A 19,828-nucleotide genomic window follows, 5' to 3' on the forward strand; every position below is an offset into this window, starting at 1 on the left:
ACACATATAAGATACCCGCACCACCTGAACTACGACCTGAACCTGACACCCATTCTTGAACTAAATAAAAGGTATAAAGACAATGCGGTGTTGAAGATAAAGTTTAATATATTGAACTTTTAAAGCGGGACTATCTCTAGTGTTAGAGTATATATGTTCCTAATCTAGGTCATTGTCCTCCACCTTGCGCATCTTTTAGCTTACTGATGAGTGTCAAAGATAGACGAGTCACACCACAGGAAGAAAGTTGTCAAGCATTGAATGAAGGGAAGGCAACCCAACCCCTCCCCCAGAAGAAGGAAACTATGACTAATTAGACTGTTAGTGACCAAATGACAACGTCAACATTGGAAAAGAAGGTGAGATACGGGATTGAAGTAGGGTAGTGCTAACTCTTCAAAAAAATAGAAGAAGCGTGAATGGCACCAAATTGATTGTGTTGAAGTGAAGGGTTTTTTTCCTACTAATGAGTACAGATATGCGACAATAAGCCTGCTTTTACAAATTCTTGTCTTTCTCCATCGAAAGTAAAGTTAAGCTTAACCGATTGGTCGTAGGTTCGAATCCTACTTCGAATCCTACTTGGGAATAGAAGGGTGGTGAAAAATGAGTCAACCTGTGAAGGTTCTTGAGGGGTGAAGAACAATGTTTCTGGGTTGTTCTGGAGGGGCAAATTAGTCTAACCATCATTTTTTAACGTAATAATAAAAAGTTCAAACAGATTGTTACAAAAAAAAAAAGATTAAATAAAAGATGTAAGTAAAATATTGTAAACCACAAGGGAACTCAGTGTTACGAAGCCAAGAGGTCTCTGAAATTATCCCATTTAATTAATATGAATCCATTTCTTCTCCATCACCCACCAAATAAACTTTCATGGTACTCTATCATATGCTTTCTCTAGGTCAATAAACACTATGTGTAGGTTGTTCTTCCTTTCGCGATAGCTTTCCATCAATCTTCTTAGCAAGAATACAGCCTATATTGTGGATCTATCAAGCATAAATCCAAACTGATTCTCTTTTAGTGTTGTCGTGTTCTGTCTACAACGTATCACTCTTTCCTAGAGTTCCATCGTACGACTCATGAGTTTAATGCCACGATAATTTGCACAATTTTGAATATCTCCTTTGTTCCTATCAATCAGAATCGGGGTATTCTTCCTCCACTCATTGAGCATCCTACCACCTCTTAGTATAGCATTGAATAGCTAGCTTGGTGAGTCGTTCTACACCGCTATCTCCAACACACTTCCAAACCTCTACAGGGATACTATCTGAACAACCACACTTTTGGCAATTCATCAATTTAACAAGATGTTTAACCTCAGTCGTTAGTTTTAGGATTTATGTTCAAAAGTGTCCATGTTTTACATATATTAAGGACCTTCGTTTAAGTGATATACATCAAGGACCAAAATAGTCCAACCCCTACACATTTAAGGACCATTTTGATCATTTTCATTGATATGGAACAAAATCCTATATGTTTTTTTTTTTTTTAGAATGGTAATGTTAACAAAATCCCATATGTCAACAATATAATAACATGTAAATGACTTCTCTACCCCAAAAAAAAAAAAAATCACCTTTGCCAAACAGGGACCTCATAAGTGCACCAAACAATTACCAAAACATGAGGCTATTCTTTTTTTTAAAAGGTAACAACTTTGTACTATAGACCAGTAATTAGGTAGTACTGAAAACCCCTTTACAAAAGAAAAAAGAAAGCTAAGAAGATAAGAAAGTAAATTCCTAACATGAGTCAAGAACTTCCAGGATTGAACTGCATCTACAGAGGGATTCTTTGTACACCAAAAACAAAATAGCAACATACAATCTTGCTTGATCTTCTGTAGAGTGCTACTTCTATCCTCAAAACATCTAGAGTTCCTTTCTTTCTAGATTGTCCACCATATGCAAGTTGGAATAATCCTCCAATAGCTTCTATTCCTTGCCCCAGTCCCAGCCACCTCCCAGCTAGAAAGAGTTAACAATCTTGCTAGGCATTGTACAAGATATGCCTCTGAGATTGATAAAAATCTTCCATAGCTGACCAGTATTTCTGCAATGTAAAAACAGATGTCCTACTGTCTCGGCTGCTTCCCCACATAAGCAACAATTTGAAACTAAGATAAACCTTCTCTTTCTCAGGTTTTCATGTGTCAAAACAGCTTCTTTTTATGTAAAAAAAATACTCTCCGCCTATTCAAAATCTCTCAAATTTTCCTTTCAAATACTCACATGAGAGTTAACGAGGGTTACATCTCAGGCCCAGTGTCTTCTTCTTCTCCTTCAAAAGGTCCAACCCTGTAGCAAGTCTTCCACTGTACCCAACATTGTCCACTGCATACCAAATTAGTTCAACAGTATCCACCAAATGGGATAATAACTTGGGCATTACAACTTTTGGCCATTTCTCCCGATCATCTACGCATTAAGCACCAACTAACCAACATAAGCGATTTTTACCTTCCACGGGTTCTTTGTTGTTAAGATCACTCTTATTCCTGCTAACCATGCGAAAAAGTTCGCCTTCTGAGGCACTTTCAATAACCAAACAAACAGATGTAGGAAAGTAGACTCCTTTTTACCAAATAATTAATGCTATTATGGTTGTGGCCTCGCCATCTCTAAGTATACTGCTCAGCATAAGTCAAGTTATTTTATCAGTAATTCAATCAACATGTTGAATCCTACTAGCTCCCAAGCCTGCGGATTTCTTCTAAATTTCAAATTCAAGAATCAAGCGATTTTTACCTTCCACGGGTTCTTTGTTGTTAAGATCACTCTTATTCCTGCTAACCATGCGAAAAAGTTCGCCTTCTGAGGCACTTTCAATAACCAAACAAACAGATGTAGGAAAGTAGACTCCCTTTTTACCAAATAATTAATGCTATTATGGTTGTGGCCTCGCCGTCTCTACATATCTTTTGCTCGACGCAAGTCAAGTTATTTTATCAGTAATTCAATCAACATGTTGAATCCTACTAGCTCCCAAGCCTGCGGATTTCTTCTAAATTTCAAATTCAAGAAACCCCCCATCTTCTGTCCCATGCATCTATTATTGAATTGTCATCCCTCCGGCTGAAAATCTATGAACTTTGAGGACAACAACCCTAAGTGTGTCATCCATGCACTTCCAAAACCCAACTCTGCTCCAATTCTACATATATGTGATGCTCCCAAACCCGACTTTGCTCTTCTATGTATATGTGATGTTCCCACTGAATTCTTCTATTCTTTAATTACTTCTCCAAATTGTGCAACCTAACAGTAATGTGAATTCCTAGTTCTCCACCCCAATCTAAGGTTTCGTGATTTTCAGCAATTACAAGCCTCCACTAAGCATGTTCCCCAGTGCCTAACCTCTATAGCCATATTCCTAATAGTGCTTTATTGAATACACTCACATCTCACTAAAACCGTCCAAATGTTCTAGGGAAATTAACCACATCTCACTTAACTAACTGAACCATTTTTATTCCATCATTTGTTTCCCATCGATAAGTCCCTAGAAGTCTCTCCTGCATATCACATTAAATAGGTTTTTGCATAAGCGACATATAATTAGTTGGAATGATTGACAATGTGCTCTTGATTGAGACTTCATTTCCCCTTTTTATCAAGTACCTCTCACCCCACCCTGCTACCTTTCCCCAACATTCTATTTACTACATTCCAAATTGCATTATCCTTATTTGATGCTCCCAGCGGTTTGGAAGTGGCCCAATCTTGCACTTGAAAGCTTGTGCTAGCTACTAAATGTTGCCCCCCCCCCCCCCCCCCCAAAACACACAACGAGATATATGAGTTCCTAGCTACCAAATTGCTACAAACATGCACTTAGTTATTCTTCCATGGAGTCATGTTTCCTCAACCTCGCACTCATCACCACCCTTGATGATGAAACGAGCAACAAAAAGGATTTAGAAATGAACCTCACTGAAGTTAACAAAGATGGAAAGTTAAGACAAGTTGATTCACTGATATTGCCCAATTTTGGCAGCAAACTAAACTTGAACTTTGAGGGCACAACGGAAAGCTACATCAAGGGTATACAGCATAATTTGACGGAAGTGAATTTGAGCAATCTAAGCAAAATCATTGGAGTTCCTATACGATGTCAATCATCATTTAGTTCCTACTTCCTCTATGATGTCAAGGCACCGACCTCAATGGGAGGGTTCTCATAATGCACACTAGACGCCAGAGAGCACAACAAGGACAGATCAGAGTTAAGTGACATCCTACATGGACCCAACTACTTTCTAACATTCACTATCCAGGTAAATGATCATGTTCCATAGAAATATGGTTTTTCATATTAAATCAGAAAGAAAATTTGTCAAAGTCCCTCAACAAAATGAGCTATACACACAAACAAAGTTGAAGTTTCAAGGACAGAGATTATGTCCTATGTAAAGTAGCTAAAATTTGATTCATGGCCTCTGAAATAATAGATGTTAACCGAGTCATTAACCAAGCACTAACTAAACGTAGCAACATCTTTGAAACATAGAAGATGTTATCACATCCACCATTAAGATCCAAATCCTATCTAGCACCATGCTTCTCCCAAGCCAAGAAGTGTAAATCTCAACTTCTATAGAATTGAAGAATGGGTCCCATAGCAAGGAACCAACAAAAATTGATCTCTTTATTTCTCCATCCTAAGACTTTACCAATTTTAATAGCTTGGAGATTTTTTCGCCAAGTAAAATAAAAAAAGTTTGAAAAAAGAGCCTTGAATGCCAGACTGTCAAAAATACAGAGATACAAGGCACGTAAAAGAACAAAGGAGATCAGGCTAACCAGCTTGTTAACACGTTGACGATTTTCTCCCGGCAACGACATCTGCAAAGCAAAAATATTTCCAATGTATCAGTATGATAGGTGTCCTAAAAGAATTTTCACGATTTCATTGCATAAATTATTAAGTGCATTGACGAGGACAAGAGCTAACTATCTTGCTAATATTTGCTATAAACTATGAACTGAATCAAGCTCTGCCATTAAAAAAAAAAAAAAAAAAATCGATTAATATTTTCTCTAATTTAATATGTGAAACCAAAAAATTATATAAACTATATGTCCCTAGAGAGCTTGATCTAGCTATTTGACCATTACAATTACAATAATAATTACAATTACATCTCATCTGCATTTTCTTGTAACTCACACACAAGTCCTGATAATGACCGCGGAAAACCTGAGAATCCACTCCTATTTTACCACCTGTGCCTAGCGCCACTAATGCTAGTGCTAGCAACATATAGTCAAGAAAAAACTCAACCGCGGAGATCCCTTCGGCCTTCCAAATTGAGTTTTTACAAGCCGATATTCGACTGGATATACTCATCAATTCATCAAACTACGCTAATGATAAGAAAAAGAATCATAAAACTGGAACAAAGAAATTTGAAGTTTCAGGTTGGAGGTTTATAAGCCAAAATCAAGCGGTGTTTGATTTGTGTCTAAAGCAGTAAATGAATATGTGGTGTATAAAGATAACCCTTGTGTCCCATTATTTATGTCTATTTTCGCATATTAAGAGTCAAAAAGTAAAGGAATATGGACAATAATTTCAGAATTAATAGTTGACAATAAGAAGAGAAAACTCACATCCTGAGCCAATTGGGTAACAATATCAGCCAAACTCGACCCTAGCTCCTCCTGGGAAGCATAATCCACAAACTCCACAGACTCTAATGCCACTTTACATTTCTGAAACGGCAATTCGCCCCGAACCTAAAATACCCAAAACGATCAATTCACAGACCTCAAAGCAACAAACCAATGTACATCAATGTTAACAAAAATATCCTTTCAGGGCCTGTTTCGTTTGAATTCTTTTACGTGTCTAATCAGTATGTTGTTTTAAATTCAATAAATTTACAAACAGAAAATACTGCTTTGTAGGAAATAACCAACTAATCTCACCCAAAGGATCAATTTTTTATCAATTAGCTATTAATTGATTTTCCAAACGGATAATCAAACTTGTCAGGAAAATCACCTTTTTAGCAACTAACCGAGTATTTCAACAAATTTAATCAGTTACTAATGGATTTTATAAATAATCAAACTTGTGAAAAATCACCTTTTCGCAAATAACCAACTATTAATTCAACAAGTCAATTATCTGATAATCAGAGTTGTTAAAAATTTGAACAAAATGAATGAATTTTACTTAGAAATAATGAGGTAAAAGGAAAGATAAATAAAAGAAAGAAAGAAAGAACGAATACCATAACCCAGCAGAGCTCATAGAGAAAGCGAAGAGTGGGAACAGGTTGAGAGAATTTGAAGCTAGTGTTTCCATTTTTCAACTCTTTGATGGACTCCTCTGTAAGGTACAAATACTCCAAAGGTGAAAGAGACATTTTTGCCCTAGGGTTTTGCCACTTTCTTTCTTGTTAACAACTGTAGAGATATACGAAACCCCTAAATTGGGGGGGCTTCCATTGGCGAGTGCGTACAGATAAGAGTTTTCTAGGGTTTCAGGTGCTTCTGTCTGAGCTTCAAGGAAAACCAAAGCCTTTTGCTGTGCCAGAAATTTCCGATCCTTCTTTACTTTCTTTCTCCTTTTTATAATCATTTTTTTTGCGCGGATTGTTCTTTTGGGTGGTCTTTAATTTTTGCCGGTCAAGTTGCTGGTCTTTAAGTTTTTATCCTTTCTCTTAAAAAAAATACCGAAAATATCTCAAAATTCTGGGTATAAACTCACGCTGGTCTTTAGATTTTGCCCCTCAAAATGGTGGTCTTTAATTATTGCCCTTCCGAGCAAAAGCAACATAGTAAAAAGACATTACTACCCCTAACCATTACATATAAAAAAAATATCGTTATTCAAATCTACCCTTATTCAAATCCTTCCCTTCTTTCATATCGTTAACCCAAACTTCGTTCCCAATTTTTCACATTATTCAAATCGTTGTTTCAAGCCAGATTTCTCAATTGATTTTGCTGCTACAACATCAGTAAAAGGTACAAATCTTAATTCAACTCAATTTAATGATTTTATTGAGTTTAGATTGTTAATATTTGAAAAAAAATCATCTTCTACGACCTGATTATTAAGAAACAAATGACATACGACACTCTCGATTGAACATTGCGCATGATAAAATTAATCAGCAAAATAGAATTGATTGGATTTATTGCTTTGTTCTGATTTTAATTACTTTATACCTTACTTAAATTAGTATACAATGCTTATTTACTTGAAATTGTAATTATAGTAAATTCAATTTAAATCAGGCAATGCTTATCGATTTAAACTTGAATTAAGGCAAATTTTGTGTACAAATTTAGAACAAGTATGTCGAATGAGGCAAAAGTTCAATTTATTTAGGAGTACATTTTGCCGTTAGAGGCAAAGTCCATTATCATAACCAATACAAAAAGTACTTATGCCGGAGGAGACAAAAAGTACTTATGCCGGAGGAGGCAAAAGTTCAATTTACAAAAGAGTAGAGTATGCCGTTATCGGAAAAAATTTTGAACAAACTTCATAACAAGTATGCCATTAGAGGGCAAAACTTTTGGTTTATATAGAAGTATAAATCAGTCCATTTTAAATTGGAATAACTGTTGAAGATAGAGGAGGTTTTTCATTTTTTTTTTTTAACGAAAAACAATTACTGCATTATGATAAGCAAAACAAGAAGTACTTATGCCGGAGAAGGCAAAAGTTCAATTTACAAAAGAGTTATGATTTTAACAATATTGCAAAACGTTTATATGAAGTCAATCCTCTAATTGGAATAACTATTGCGGGCATTTGATTTAAAGATGAAGGTAGAGGAGGTTTTCATTTTATTTTTTTTTAACTATTGCAACAAAACAAAAAGTGTTTATCGGAGGAGAGGCAAAAGTTCAATTTACAAAAGAGTATAATATGCGTTCCGGCAAAGTTGTGAACAAAACTTCATAACAAGTATGCCGGAGAAGCCAAAAGTTCTGTTTTATATAGAAGTATAAAATAGTCCAGTTACATCAATCCTCTAATTGGAATAACTGTTGCAGGGATTTGATTTAAATTGGATGAAGACAAAGGAGGTTTTTCATTTTTTTTATTTTTTTAACCAAAAAAAATTACTGCATTATCATCAGCAAAATAAAAAGTGCTTATGCCGGAGGAGGCAAAAGTTCAATTTACAAAAGAGTATAGTATCCGTTATCGGCAAAGTTACGAACAAAAATTTCATAACAAGTATGTCGGAGAAGGCAAAAGTTCTGGTTTATATAGAAGTATAAATTATTCCAGTTGCGTCAATCCTCTAATTGGAATAACTGTTGCAGGCATTTGATTTAAATTGGATGAAGGTAGAGGAGCTTTTCATTTTTTTTATTTATTTTTTAACCAAAAACAGTTACTGCATTATGATAAGCAAAACAAAAAGTACTTATGCCGAAGGAGGCAAAAGTACAATTTACAAAGTAATAGAGTATGCCGTTATAGGCACAGTTCTGAACAAACTTCTGAACAAGTATGCTGGAGAAGGCAATACTTCTGTTTAGAAGCCATTAAAGTAAAGTTCTACAAACCTAAAGAAACTTAGACTTCATTAACATACATTTAAATATATATATATATATCCACAAAACATAAAGTCCTAACTTCATAAGTACCAAACTACCATCATCAGTTCTAATTTCATGTGTACCCATTCCAAATTGCCCCATCGTCAATTTGACCAATTTGTCGGAATAACCTCTCGCCTTACAAATCGTAATTCTCTTCGTAGATCATCATTTTCTCTACTTAGAGCACCGTAAAGAGCCCTCAGAAAATCTATGTCTCTTTTGATATCAGCAATTTCTTGAGTAATTTGCAAATTTGCAATATTAGGATGGATTTGGTTATGAAGATGGGCATGTTCATGTGCTTGCCGTGGCCACCATTAACATGTACAATATGTTGATTTTGGTTCATTTTGTATGTGATTATATCTGGTTTTCAGAAGTAAAGTGTTTTTTTTTTCCTTCTTCCAAAAGTTGTGTTGGTTTATATAGAAGTATAAATTAGTCCATTTTAAATTGGAATAACTGTTGCATGGATTTGATTTAAATTGGATAAAGACAGAGGAGGTTTTTCATTTCATGAAAATAGCTGTTGCAATTTCATTGGAATAAGCATTGCGAAACGATTACTCCGTTTTTGAAGAATCTTTGGTAGGGCGGTAACTTTGTTTACAAAATGGTAGAGTATGCCGTTTAGGCATACTTCATGACTTTACATACAAAGTCTTTGGGAAGGGCAGAACTTAAATTTTCAAAAATAACAACTTAAATACATTTCATTTTGGTTTTTTCTCAAGTGAATCTCTCTTTATGCAGGAAGTTTAACAAAAAATGACACCAAGATGCATCTACATAGCCTTCAACGGCAAATGGGACACCGCCTACAATTATGTTAATCATGAAACCAAGCTAATACTTGTCAACGATGGTGTAAATTTTCAACAATTCACTCAACAGATATTTGCGGGGCATACACAAGATACTCAGCAAAAAGAGGCCAACATATGGTTTGACACCAGTGAGAAAATATCCAAAGGGATGCGTGTAACAAACGACATTGATCTTCACACTTGCTTGTACCTGCTCAACAACAATGACAACTTCAGAAATTCCTGTTTCATATTAGAGTTCAATTCAACTGATGCGCAGAACAACCCATTACAAGAACATCATAATGACTCTATCCTAATAAAAGAAGGGCAAACCATAGAGGAAATTGACAGACAACTCTGCATTGCTTATGAAGAAGACATGTCTGAAGTTGGATAGGATGACGAACAACACAACCCCATTGGACATAACCTTGGAATTCCACATGAGCAGAGCGAGATAGTAACTCCTAACCGACACCGAGCGACTACAATGGCAACCGCCAAACATTGAGCAAGTTGTAAACAATGACCTTTCTCAGCATCCAACTTCAATGAATGTTGTATCACTTACTCCGAGCATGAAAGTTTAAGAGACACAAACACAGCCATGCAACAAAAGAAAGACACTAAAGAGGAAGAGGATACAAAATGATACACAAATTTTGACACCTAGTGCATCGATTGATCAAATAGAAGTTGGCATTTTATTCAAAGACAAAGATACCGTGAAAAAGTGCATGAATAACATTGCAATTACTCGTCATCAACAGTACAAGGTAGAAAAGTCATGCACGCAACGGTATTACATCAGATGTGTTGACCCAACCTGCATTTGGCGTTTCCACAGTTCAAGGTTCAGAGGATCAGAACTTTTCAAAGTAGTTAACTTTGAAAAGAGACATAGTTGTTCAATAAATTTCATCACCTCTGACATGAGGAATGCAACTTCAAAAGTCATAGCGGAATACATTACAGACCTAGTACGCCATACACTACAAGAGATAACACCCAAATTTGTCATTGAAGAAATGAGAAGCAGATATGGCTTGCACATTGGTTACCACAAAGCATGGCGTTCCCTCCAACACGCTTATAATGTCATAAGAGGAAGCCCAAAAAATAACTACACACTTCTACCGCAATATCTTCACATGATGAAATTAAGAAATCCTGGAACAGTTGCTAACATCAAATGGACCGCTGACAATAAGTTTAAGTATGCTTTTTTCGCTTATGGAGCATCAATTGAGGGTTGGAAACATTGCGGACCAAGTAATGATGGTGGATGCAACCTTCTTGAAATCAAAATACCGCGGTGTGCTCATGATAGCGATAGCAAAGGATGGAAACAACAACATATTTCCTCTCGCATTTGGTATTGCGGACTCTGAGAATAATGAATCCTACAGGTGGTTCTTCAGACACGTGAAAAAGGTGTTTGGCACGCGCAAAGACCTATCAATTCTTTCCGATCGCCACGCATCAATTGCAACTGCAATCAAAGAACTGTATCCAGATACCCAGCATGGAATATGCATCTACCACATGGAGAAGAACTTGCAGAAATATTTCCCATCCGAAGCGATCCTATCACTGTTCTACAATGCAGCAACTACCTACAAACAAGCAGAGTTTCGTACCTATATGTCACGATACAACAAATCGACCCAAAAGCTGCAGAATACATAGAAGAAGAACCACCGGAAAGATGGGCACGTTCATTCCACACCAACAGGCGTTACAACATGCTCACAACAAACAATGTCGAGACAATGAATTATGTATTGAGGAAAGCAAGGGAGTTGCCAATAATGGCATGTATTGATTACATCCAAAACAAGCTGCAAAATTGGTTTTACCGAAGAAAATTGGATGCAACAGGACCGTCCCATGACCTGACATGTTGGGCTGAAAAGATTCTGCTTGAAAAGATAAGTAGAGGCTTCACAATGAAAGTAAGTACATTTTACCAACACACACTTCAATATTAGTTTGGTGAGCAATGCATAGTTTAATTTTAACCAAACACAAAAGTTATGCTGGATAAAGGAAGAACTATGACCCTATTTTTATACTTCGTTCTGCCGGAAGGGGCAAACTCTTATTTTAACTAGCATGGAATTATGCCGGTAAGGGCATAACTATGACACTGTTTTTATGCTCACAATGAAAGTAAGTAGATTTTACCAACACACACTTCAATCTTAGTTTTATGAGCAATGTATAGTTTAAATTTAACCAAACACAAAAGTTATCTTTGGACAAAGGAACAACTATGACCCTATTTTATACTTAGTTCTGCCGGAAGGGGCAGACTCTTATTTTCACATTACAGGAAGTATGCCGGAAAGGGCATAACTCTCACATAATCGAAAATTGCCACAAAAATATCACTCATTTATATTGTCAATTTCCACAGGTAGAAAACATAACTCCCGTCAAATTTGTTGTGAAAGATGAAGGATATCAATACAATGTAGACCGAAGAATATGACTTGTGAGTGCTTGGAGTTCCAAACCGACGAGTTACCGTGCACACATGCCATGGCGATTATAGACAAAAGAAGTTTGCCAAAATCTACATACTGTGTGGACTGGTTCAAGAAACAAGCACGCCAAGAGACATACAAAGGTGAAATACTATCAGTTGGAAATCAAGACTCATGGATTATTCCACAAAACATTATGGATATTAAAATAACGCCGCCTGATGTTAAAATAAGACCGGAAGAAAACAAACAAAAAGATATCGCCCAAGAAGAGAATCGACAAAGTACACATAGATGTGGTAGATGCAAGTTCTTTGGACACACTAGGGCAACTCCGTAACCATAGTCCAACTCTCAATCCATATTCAAGAAGATACGGGAAGAGGAAATTGTCATCCTAACATCACACTCTTATACATGGTTTATATGAATTTATCTTATGATTCTTGACGCATAATGCACACTCTGCCTGAAAGAAATGGCAAAACTTTGGTATTACTAAGACTGAGACTTCAAGCATCTTATCACACATTTATTCTTCTGTCCATTCTTTCTTTTATTATTTTCTTTTACTAAGTTGTTATCTTCTTGTTGCTGATAATAAAAACTATATAATAGCAAGAGATAAATGTCCCTACATGAAATCTACAATTCTCTACCATAAAACATTGAGGAAAAAGAAAAAAAAATCATCAACTTTAATTATCCAGTTTTATAATTTATGCCTCCTGTGGCAGGTATAACAGTTTTTGCCGGGAAAACAAAATTGGTATCTCAAAGACTACATCCTGGTAAGTTTAATAGATGTATGCCTTGGGACATAACAATATTGTTTCTCTCTGTTGTTTTCATGTTTTACATTTATGCGGAACCGGCGGTGTCTTCCGCTTACAAAATAAATAAGTATGCCGTTAGGGGCATACTTATGTGCTTTGTTGTTTATAAAATATTTTAAAATGCTGGAAAATTGGATAAAACATTCAGCACAATACAATTAACACTAAGTAAAATATTTCATTAACACTAAGTAAAATATTTCATTCATTCATAGCAAAATTTCATTCATACAAATATTAGAGAGAAAAAAAAAAAAAAACATAGACTAAAAATAAAAATTCATTCATACTAAAACAACAATTATGGCGTCTCAACTAATCCCAATAAAATGCGTTCTGACTGGTCAAAAAAGTTAAAAGGTTTTGTCTTTGTTCTTTGGTTGTGGCAAGTTATCTGAACTTAATTTCTGCCGGAAAGGGTGGAACTTCTGTTCATAAAATGACAAACTATGCCGACCCCGGCAAACTCCTATTACATAACCACCATAAATTTGGTTTTCAACAAAATAATAGCTTTCCGTCACAAATAATCCCCAATAAATGCATTTTGGCTGGTCAATAACTTCAAAGGGTTTGTCTTTGTTGCTGGTTGTGATAAGTTTTCTGAACTTAAATTCTGCCGGAATGGGTAGAACTTCTATTCACATAATGAGAAACTATGCCGGCCCCGGCAAACTTCTATTACATAACAACCATGAAGTTGTGATGGAAAGGGCATAACTTGGATTTTCAACAAAATAACAAATTTTTATGAACGAGAGAAGTTGAGATTAAAAATGAACACCATCAAATTACAAAGGGGCTTAAAGTTGAAATTTATAACACAAACAAACTATACAATCTTATAACATTTACAAAAAACACAAGGGCGCACGAAAAAAAAAATTACATAGTGCAAAAATAACTAAAACAAACTATTTTTTTCCTTTCTTCACAGATCTTGCTCAACTAAAACAAACTATTTTTTTGCTTTCTTCACAGATCTTGCTCTCTTTTTCATCTCATACTCACACTCCATATCGTTATGCTCATGATAATCACTTCCAGCTGTATCTGGTGGCGTGTCATAACCCTTTTTCAGCTTATCTTTCCCATGACAAACCAAATTGATTGACCACTCTTTCATGTAGTTCATCAAACCAGAACCATCCCAATCAGCAGGATTTTGACCACTAATCAAAGATATCAAGAAACTTGATCAAAAAACGACCACAATTATAATCTCTGAAAGTCATAAAAGAGAGATGTTTTAGAACGTAAAAGCAAAAACAATAAAAAAAAATAAAAATCAACAAAAAACAACGGAAAAAGCTAAAAAATATAAGAATGAAACGTACGATCCTTGCTTTGGACAGGCAGCCCGGTATATGTCAGATTACTAAAGTTATTGTATGATGGCCTGAATAATTGAAAATCATTGATCATCAACAACTTAGGGATCATACCACAAAGAGGCCTCGACAATGCGAACCAAATGATCATCATTATGATTGAGTGAGTTATAAACTACCAATTTACGCTCATCAATGATGAAAACAACAAGTACATAGTGAGAAATTGCTTTAGGATCCTCATATCCTGGGCGAATAGGAATTAATACCCTGTCGACATTCTCCCATGATATACCACATTTTTCTCTTCTCCCATACACAATATTACTAAGCAAAAATGCATCATCACTGCCGCCACCAAACCAGTGGTAATTAACCGGGTCTTCGTAGTATCTATTGATGTCAAATTGCACAAGCTGATCAAACATCATATCTACGGTTGTGTACTTAACAGCATTGGCAGCTGGAGGATGATACATCATTTTCTTCCTCAAATAATATAGCATCACATCAATATGCTGTGTTAAGGAAAAAAAAATAGCGATTCAGCGATAAAAAAAAAAAAAGAAGAAGCAAGAAGCAATAACTAATAGAAAAATAAGAAAAGAAAAAGTAAAAGACAATCACGAACCTCATCATTAAGCGCATAGACATCATGGTACAACTTTAAAAAAAAAACATCCTATATTTTGGCTTAAAATCACCCAACTGATAAACTTCACTGAGTTGGTTCAACTTTGCAGGATACATTACCTCGTCTTCGCCCTGATTAAAGAAAAGGGAACAAAAATTACAAAAATACAGGCAGAAGTTTGGTTTATAGAAAGGGAAATTTATGAACAAGTTTTGAACAATATGCCAGAAGGGGCAAACCTTATGCTTGAAAAAGGGAAAAGTATGCTGGAAGGGGCAAGATTTAAGTTTCAAAAAGTAAAAAGTGGGCAGTTAAAAATAACTTTCCAAAAGAGATGAGTATGCGGAGGAGGCAGAATACATGAGTTTGCAATAAAATGTGAAAGTATGCCAAAGGGGCAAAGTGAAAGGAAATATAACTTTGCCAAAAAAGTTTATAAGTTTCAAAAAAGTACAAGAGGGCAAAAAAAAGTAGATTGTACTTAAAACATTTCGAAAAAGAAAAAAAAACATAAACCCAAAATAAGGAAGAAAAATGCAAGAAAGCACAAAAATAAAAACTTACAAAAGTGAAAGTTAATAACTGGTGGAAATTTCGAGGATTGATAAATTTTTTTCCAAAAGTTCCGCAATCTTGATGTAATGGAATGGGCACATACTTTCGTCCTTCCGTGAGTTTGATCATTTAATAAAAAGCAATAAAAGTGGGATTATGCTTTTCTTTCCGGGGTCAGGGAAAAAATAAAGATTGTACTTAAAAATATTTACAAAAAAGGAAAATCGAAAACATAAACCCAAAAATAAGGAAGAAAAATGCAAGAAAGCACACAATATGAGGAACAATAGCGATTAACTTTAAAGGGGGACTTACCCGAGATTTTCAAGGTTTCGAAAGTTTTTGGTGGAAGTTGATTTTCGTGATTGATAAATTTTTTCATAAAGTAACAAAAAAAACACAACAACTTTGCTTTTGAAAATGTAATGGAATGGGCAAAGCGAACCCAAGTTACATATCAAAAAAATACGTAAGTAATAGAAAACACTTTCGATTTTTTTTTTTTTTTGAAACATAAAACAACAATGACCCAAAGCACACGAAGACATTACGTCTCGATAAAGTTCTAATCGAACAAGACATCATAAGCATCCATCTAATGCAATAATATTGGAGCTTGCCAACTTTATCGGAACATCTATACCCTTTGCTTTTGGGTCGCGGCTTGAAACGCCGTCCGCAAGAAACGTCAAACGAAAAATACCATATGTAAGGTGAGTAATATCACGAAATCATATAGAACATAAAGCACTGATATCGTATCTCCGTTTGTCACCATGATAGAGTTATGCAAGATAACTTTAAAAAGGTCAAGATCAAAGAAGAGGATGGGTTTGAATAAACATACTCTCCCGACCATATGTAATTCAGCGACATTTACAATATCTTCAAAGGACACATATCGAAAATTTATCCTCAAAAATGCATAATCCCGAGAGTTACATCCGCCCACCTTTCCATCAACAATGTAGGCACGGTGTTATTAAAATACATATGTAAATGTAAAGTATGATGAGAGCCCAAGAAAAAGCTATAATCATCGGAGTGACGTAAGGTCGGTAACCTCAATCACATTATGGCTCAATCGCACATCCACCAAGGAACAATTATAAGGCGAGACTATCAATCAAGGATAACATGGTCATGACATATCATTTCATATACTTTGAAACCTTTAAAATAGTCATTATCCAAAAATAGCTTAACATTTACATATCGTCGTATTCAATATCCTTGACATATTCGTCCTAGTCATTTTCTCATATTAATCATCCTTGTCATCATAAAATCATGTCGTTGTTTTGGTCATAAAAACTTTCAACAATCGTAAAACTTGGATTTTGGAGAAAAATGGATATTTTGGAAAACAATCAGGAAGGAAAATCATGCTTTCATAACTTCTAACTTTTGAAAATAAGACGTTAAGCATTTATAAAATCGCAACGTATGATTCATGCCATAGAAGGAAAAGGGACGAGCCTTAACAGCATCGCTCCTTACTAGCTCATTTATCCGTCCAAACTAGTCTACATTCAAGACGATTGACACAATCATTAGATTCATTAATTTACTTGTCTTAGCCTTTCAAATACAACTTTCGTGACATCTCCCCTATAAATATCCGTCCCCGAGAGTCTATCTCCAATTTTTTAAAACAACAATCCGGAATTCAAGCCAAATTACAACAATACCAACAAGATTCCTCTAGCAACAAGATAACCAATTCAATCAACTCAATTTTTCAACAATTCAAGAAACAAACTACTTTATCCGAAACCTTCAACTTCAACAACAAATGTATTTCATAATCATTCGTATGCATTAACTTCGACAAGACCTTTTAACGTTACATGATCATAACAAAACTAGAAGTCAAATTACATCAGGTTACACTAACTTACCAAAGCATCTATTTCAACCATAATCACTTTACACATTTTCATGCATTTACATCCGAATAAAGATACAACAATAACGACATAAGACTAAGTAAAACTTATTCATTCAATATTTCCTCACACAATGCCGCACACACACACATTCACAACAACATCAAAATTTTCAAGAACTCTTTATCCGTTTCTTTATATTACAACAACAAAACAACTACATACACTAAAATCCTTTCTATACAAAAAAGTATAATCAAATACCGGAACACACTAAATCAAGGAACAACCTCCATAAAAATGTTTTTATATAACAAATGCACAAACATTCATAACATATAAAAAAAACTTTTCCTTGAAAAGAATTTCTAACTTGCAAACCAATACTTTTCTTACTCCAACAACCCCTATGTTCAGAGGTCCTTCCTTTTAGTTGCTAGAAGAAATAAATTTTTCTTGGACAATTTCTCCAAATTTTGGCCAAAATGGCCGAATGCTTTTTTTTTCTCTCTTTCTTTAAGTTTTCTTTCTCTCCACTCTTATCAAATTAAAAATGAACACACACATATATATATATATGTGAATGAGCATGTGAGGGGCACATGCCCACTCCTCCACTTTTCTTTTCTATTTTTCTTTCTTTTTCTTGAAAAAATAAAAGATGACTCATTTCGCAAAAATATGGCCCCTTTTTGGAACTTTCTTGAAAATGAAATGACCATTTTACCCCTAGCCTTTTTAAACATTTCCATGAACTACGAATTTTCCTTTTTCGCCCTCAAAATTAATATCAACAATATTCCTAAATAATATTAATAACCCACTTGCGCATTAAAATAGTTTTGAAAAACGATCTTACCTTCCACATTCCACGACTTCTTCGAAATGTCCGAGCGCACGAAATACGGGCTATAACAAAAATTATGTCAAAACAGGCAGAAGTTAGGTTCACAAAAAGGAAAATTTATCAACATATTTTGAAAAATATGCCGGAAGGGGCAAACCTTATGCTTGAAAAAGGGAAAAATATGCCGGAAGGGGCAAGATTTAAGTTTCAAAAAGTAAAAGTATGCCGGGAGGGGCAAAACTAAAATTTGCAAAAAGCAAAACAAAAAGAGTTTGCAAAATAAACACAAAGTGTCAACTAAGTCGCAAAAAGTAAAAGTACAAGAAATATAGTGTGCTAGGCAACATAAGTTTGCAATAAAAGGGGGGGTTTAGAAAACTATCAACAAAGCAAAACAAAAATGTAAAGCACACAAAGTGTCAACTACAAGAAAATGCAACTTAGGTTTAGAAAACAACTTAAATGTAAAAGGCAATTCAGCCTCAACGTTTTCAGTTGCATTTCCTTCAGCTTGAGATACAATGGATTCATCATGGTGAGGCGACACCAACGTATCACCCTCTTCTGTCCTATCATCTCTGGCAGGAGATAAATCTCGTTCGAGATGATCAGAAACCACCGCAGCGTCATCTTGAGTTTGCTCAAGATTTTCAGGCGTATGTCCTTTGGGTGGAGATACGTTGGATTCTTCGAGATTGGCATCACGAAACTGTTCACCGCCCAATTGTTCCTCCACAACAACCTACATAAAGTAACAAATTAAGAAACACAACATCAATCATCGAAGCAAAAATATTAAAATAAAAAATTAACAAATTCTGCAAGTGGTAAAAGATTGAAAATTATGTCAAAAAAAGGCAGAAGTTAGGTTCACAAAAAGGAAGATTTATCAACAAGTTTTGAAAAATATGCGGAAGGGCAAACCTTATGCTTGAAAAAGGAAAAGTATGCCGGAAGGGCAAGATTTAAGTTTCAAAAAGTAAAAGTATGCCGGAGTGGGCGTAAAATAACTTTCCAAAAGAGATGAGTATGCCGGAGAGAGGGAAAACATGAGTTTGCAAAATAAAATGTGAAAGTATGCCGGAAGGGCAAGAGCTAAGTCGCAAAAAGTAAAAGTATACCGGGTGTAGGCAAAAATATAACTTTGCGAAAAAAAAAGGTAGTATGCGAGAGCAGAATACATGAGTTTGCAATAAAATGGGGGATTATGCCAGGAGGGGCAAAACTATCATTTGCATAAGCAAAACAAAAAAAGAGCACACAAAGTGTCAACTACAAGAAAAGTGTGCCAGGCAACTTAGGTTTAGAAAACAACAAAGTATAAATGTAAATTTACCGAAGGCAATTCAGCCTCAACGTTTTCAGTTGCATTTCCTTCAGCTTGAGATACAATGGATTCATCATGATGAGGCGACACCAACGTATCATCCTCTTCTGTCCTATCATCTCTGGCAGGAGATAAATCTCGTTCGAGATGATCAGAAATCACCGCAGGGTCATCTTGAGTTTGCTCAAGATTTTCAGGCGTATGTCCTTTGGGTGGAGATACGTTGGATTCTTCGCGATTGGTGTCACGAAACTGTTCACTGCCCAATTGTTCCTCCACAACAACCTACATAAAGTAACAAATTAAGAAACACAACATCCATCATCGAAGCAAAAATATTAAAATAAAAAATTAACAAATTTACGCAAGTGGTAAAAGATTGAAAATTATGTCAAAACAAGCAAAAGTTAGGTTCACAAAAAGGAAAATTTATCAACAAGTTTTGAAAAATATGCCGGAAGGGGCAAACCTTATGCTTGAAAAAGGGAAAAGTATGCCGGAAGGGGCAAGATTTAAGTTT

General features: G+C 35.3%; 2 protein-coding genes across 6 annotated transcripts in view; one reads left to right on the top strand and one right to left on the bottom strand.

The window, feature by feature from the left end:
• LOC132068840 (THO complex subunit 2) overlaps window positions 1-6,569 on the bottom strand; it is a 61,115-nt gene extending 54,546 nt beyond the window's left edge. For 3 of the 5 annotated variants that reach the window (XM_059462586.1, XM_059462585.1, XM_059462584.1), the window contains exons 1-3: window positions 6,251-6,569; window positions 5,625-5,750; window positions 4,815-4,856 (exon numbers count right to left, since the gene is read on the bottom strand). In XM_059462586.1, coding sequence (XP_059318569.1) covers window positions 4,815-4,856; window positions 5,625-5,750; window positions 6,251-6,385 — 303 coding nt within the window. In that variant the 5' untranslated portion in view covers window positions 6,386-6,569. The remainder of the gene's footprint in view (window positions 1-4,814; window positions 4,857-5,624; window positions 5,751-6,250) is intronic. The other 2 variants (XM_059462583.1, XM_059462581.1) reach the window with 1 other exon arrangement.
• Window positions 6,570-10,137: 3,568 nt separating this feature from the next.
• On the top strand, window positions 10,138-11,089 carry LOC132066550 (uncharacterized). The gene is made up of 2 exons (XM_059459846.1): window positions 10,138-10,715; window positions 10,810-11,089. The coding sequence occupies exons 1-2, from the start codon at window positions 10,138-10,140 to the stop codon at window positions 11,087-11,089; spliced, it is 858 nt and encodes a 285-aa protein (XP_059315829.1).
• The last annotated feature ends 8,739 nt before the right edge of the window (window positions 11,090-19,828 follow it).

This window comes from Lycium ferocissimum, chromosome 8 (genome assembly GCF_029784015.1).
Source record: "Lycium ferocissimum isolate CSIRO_LF1 chromosome 8, AGI_CSIRO_Lferr_CH_V1, whole genome shotgun sequence".
In the NCBI taxonomy this organism is placed as follows: Eukaryota; Viridiplantae; Streptophyta; class Magnoliopsida; order Solanales; family Solanaceae; genus Lycium; species Lycium ferocissimum.

Excerpts from the sequence above, each read along its gene's own strand:
- LOC132066550 (XM_059459846.1), top strand. The coding sequence starts at position 10,138 with ATGAATAACATTGCAATTACTCGTCATCAACAGTACAAGGTAGAAAAG. Across the intron at positions 10,716-10,809 it reads CTTGAAATCAAAATACCGCG|GTGGTTCTTCAGACACGTGA; the intron begins GTGTGCTCATGA and ends TGAATCCTACAG.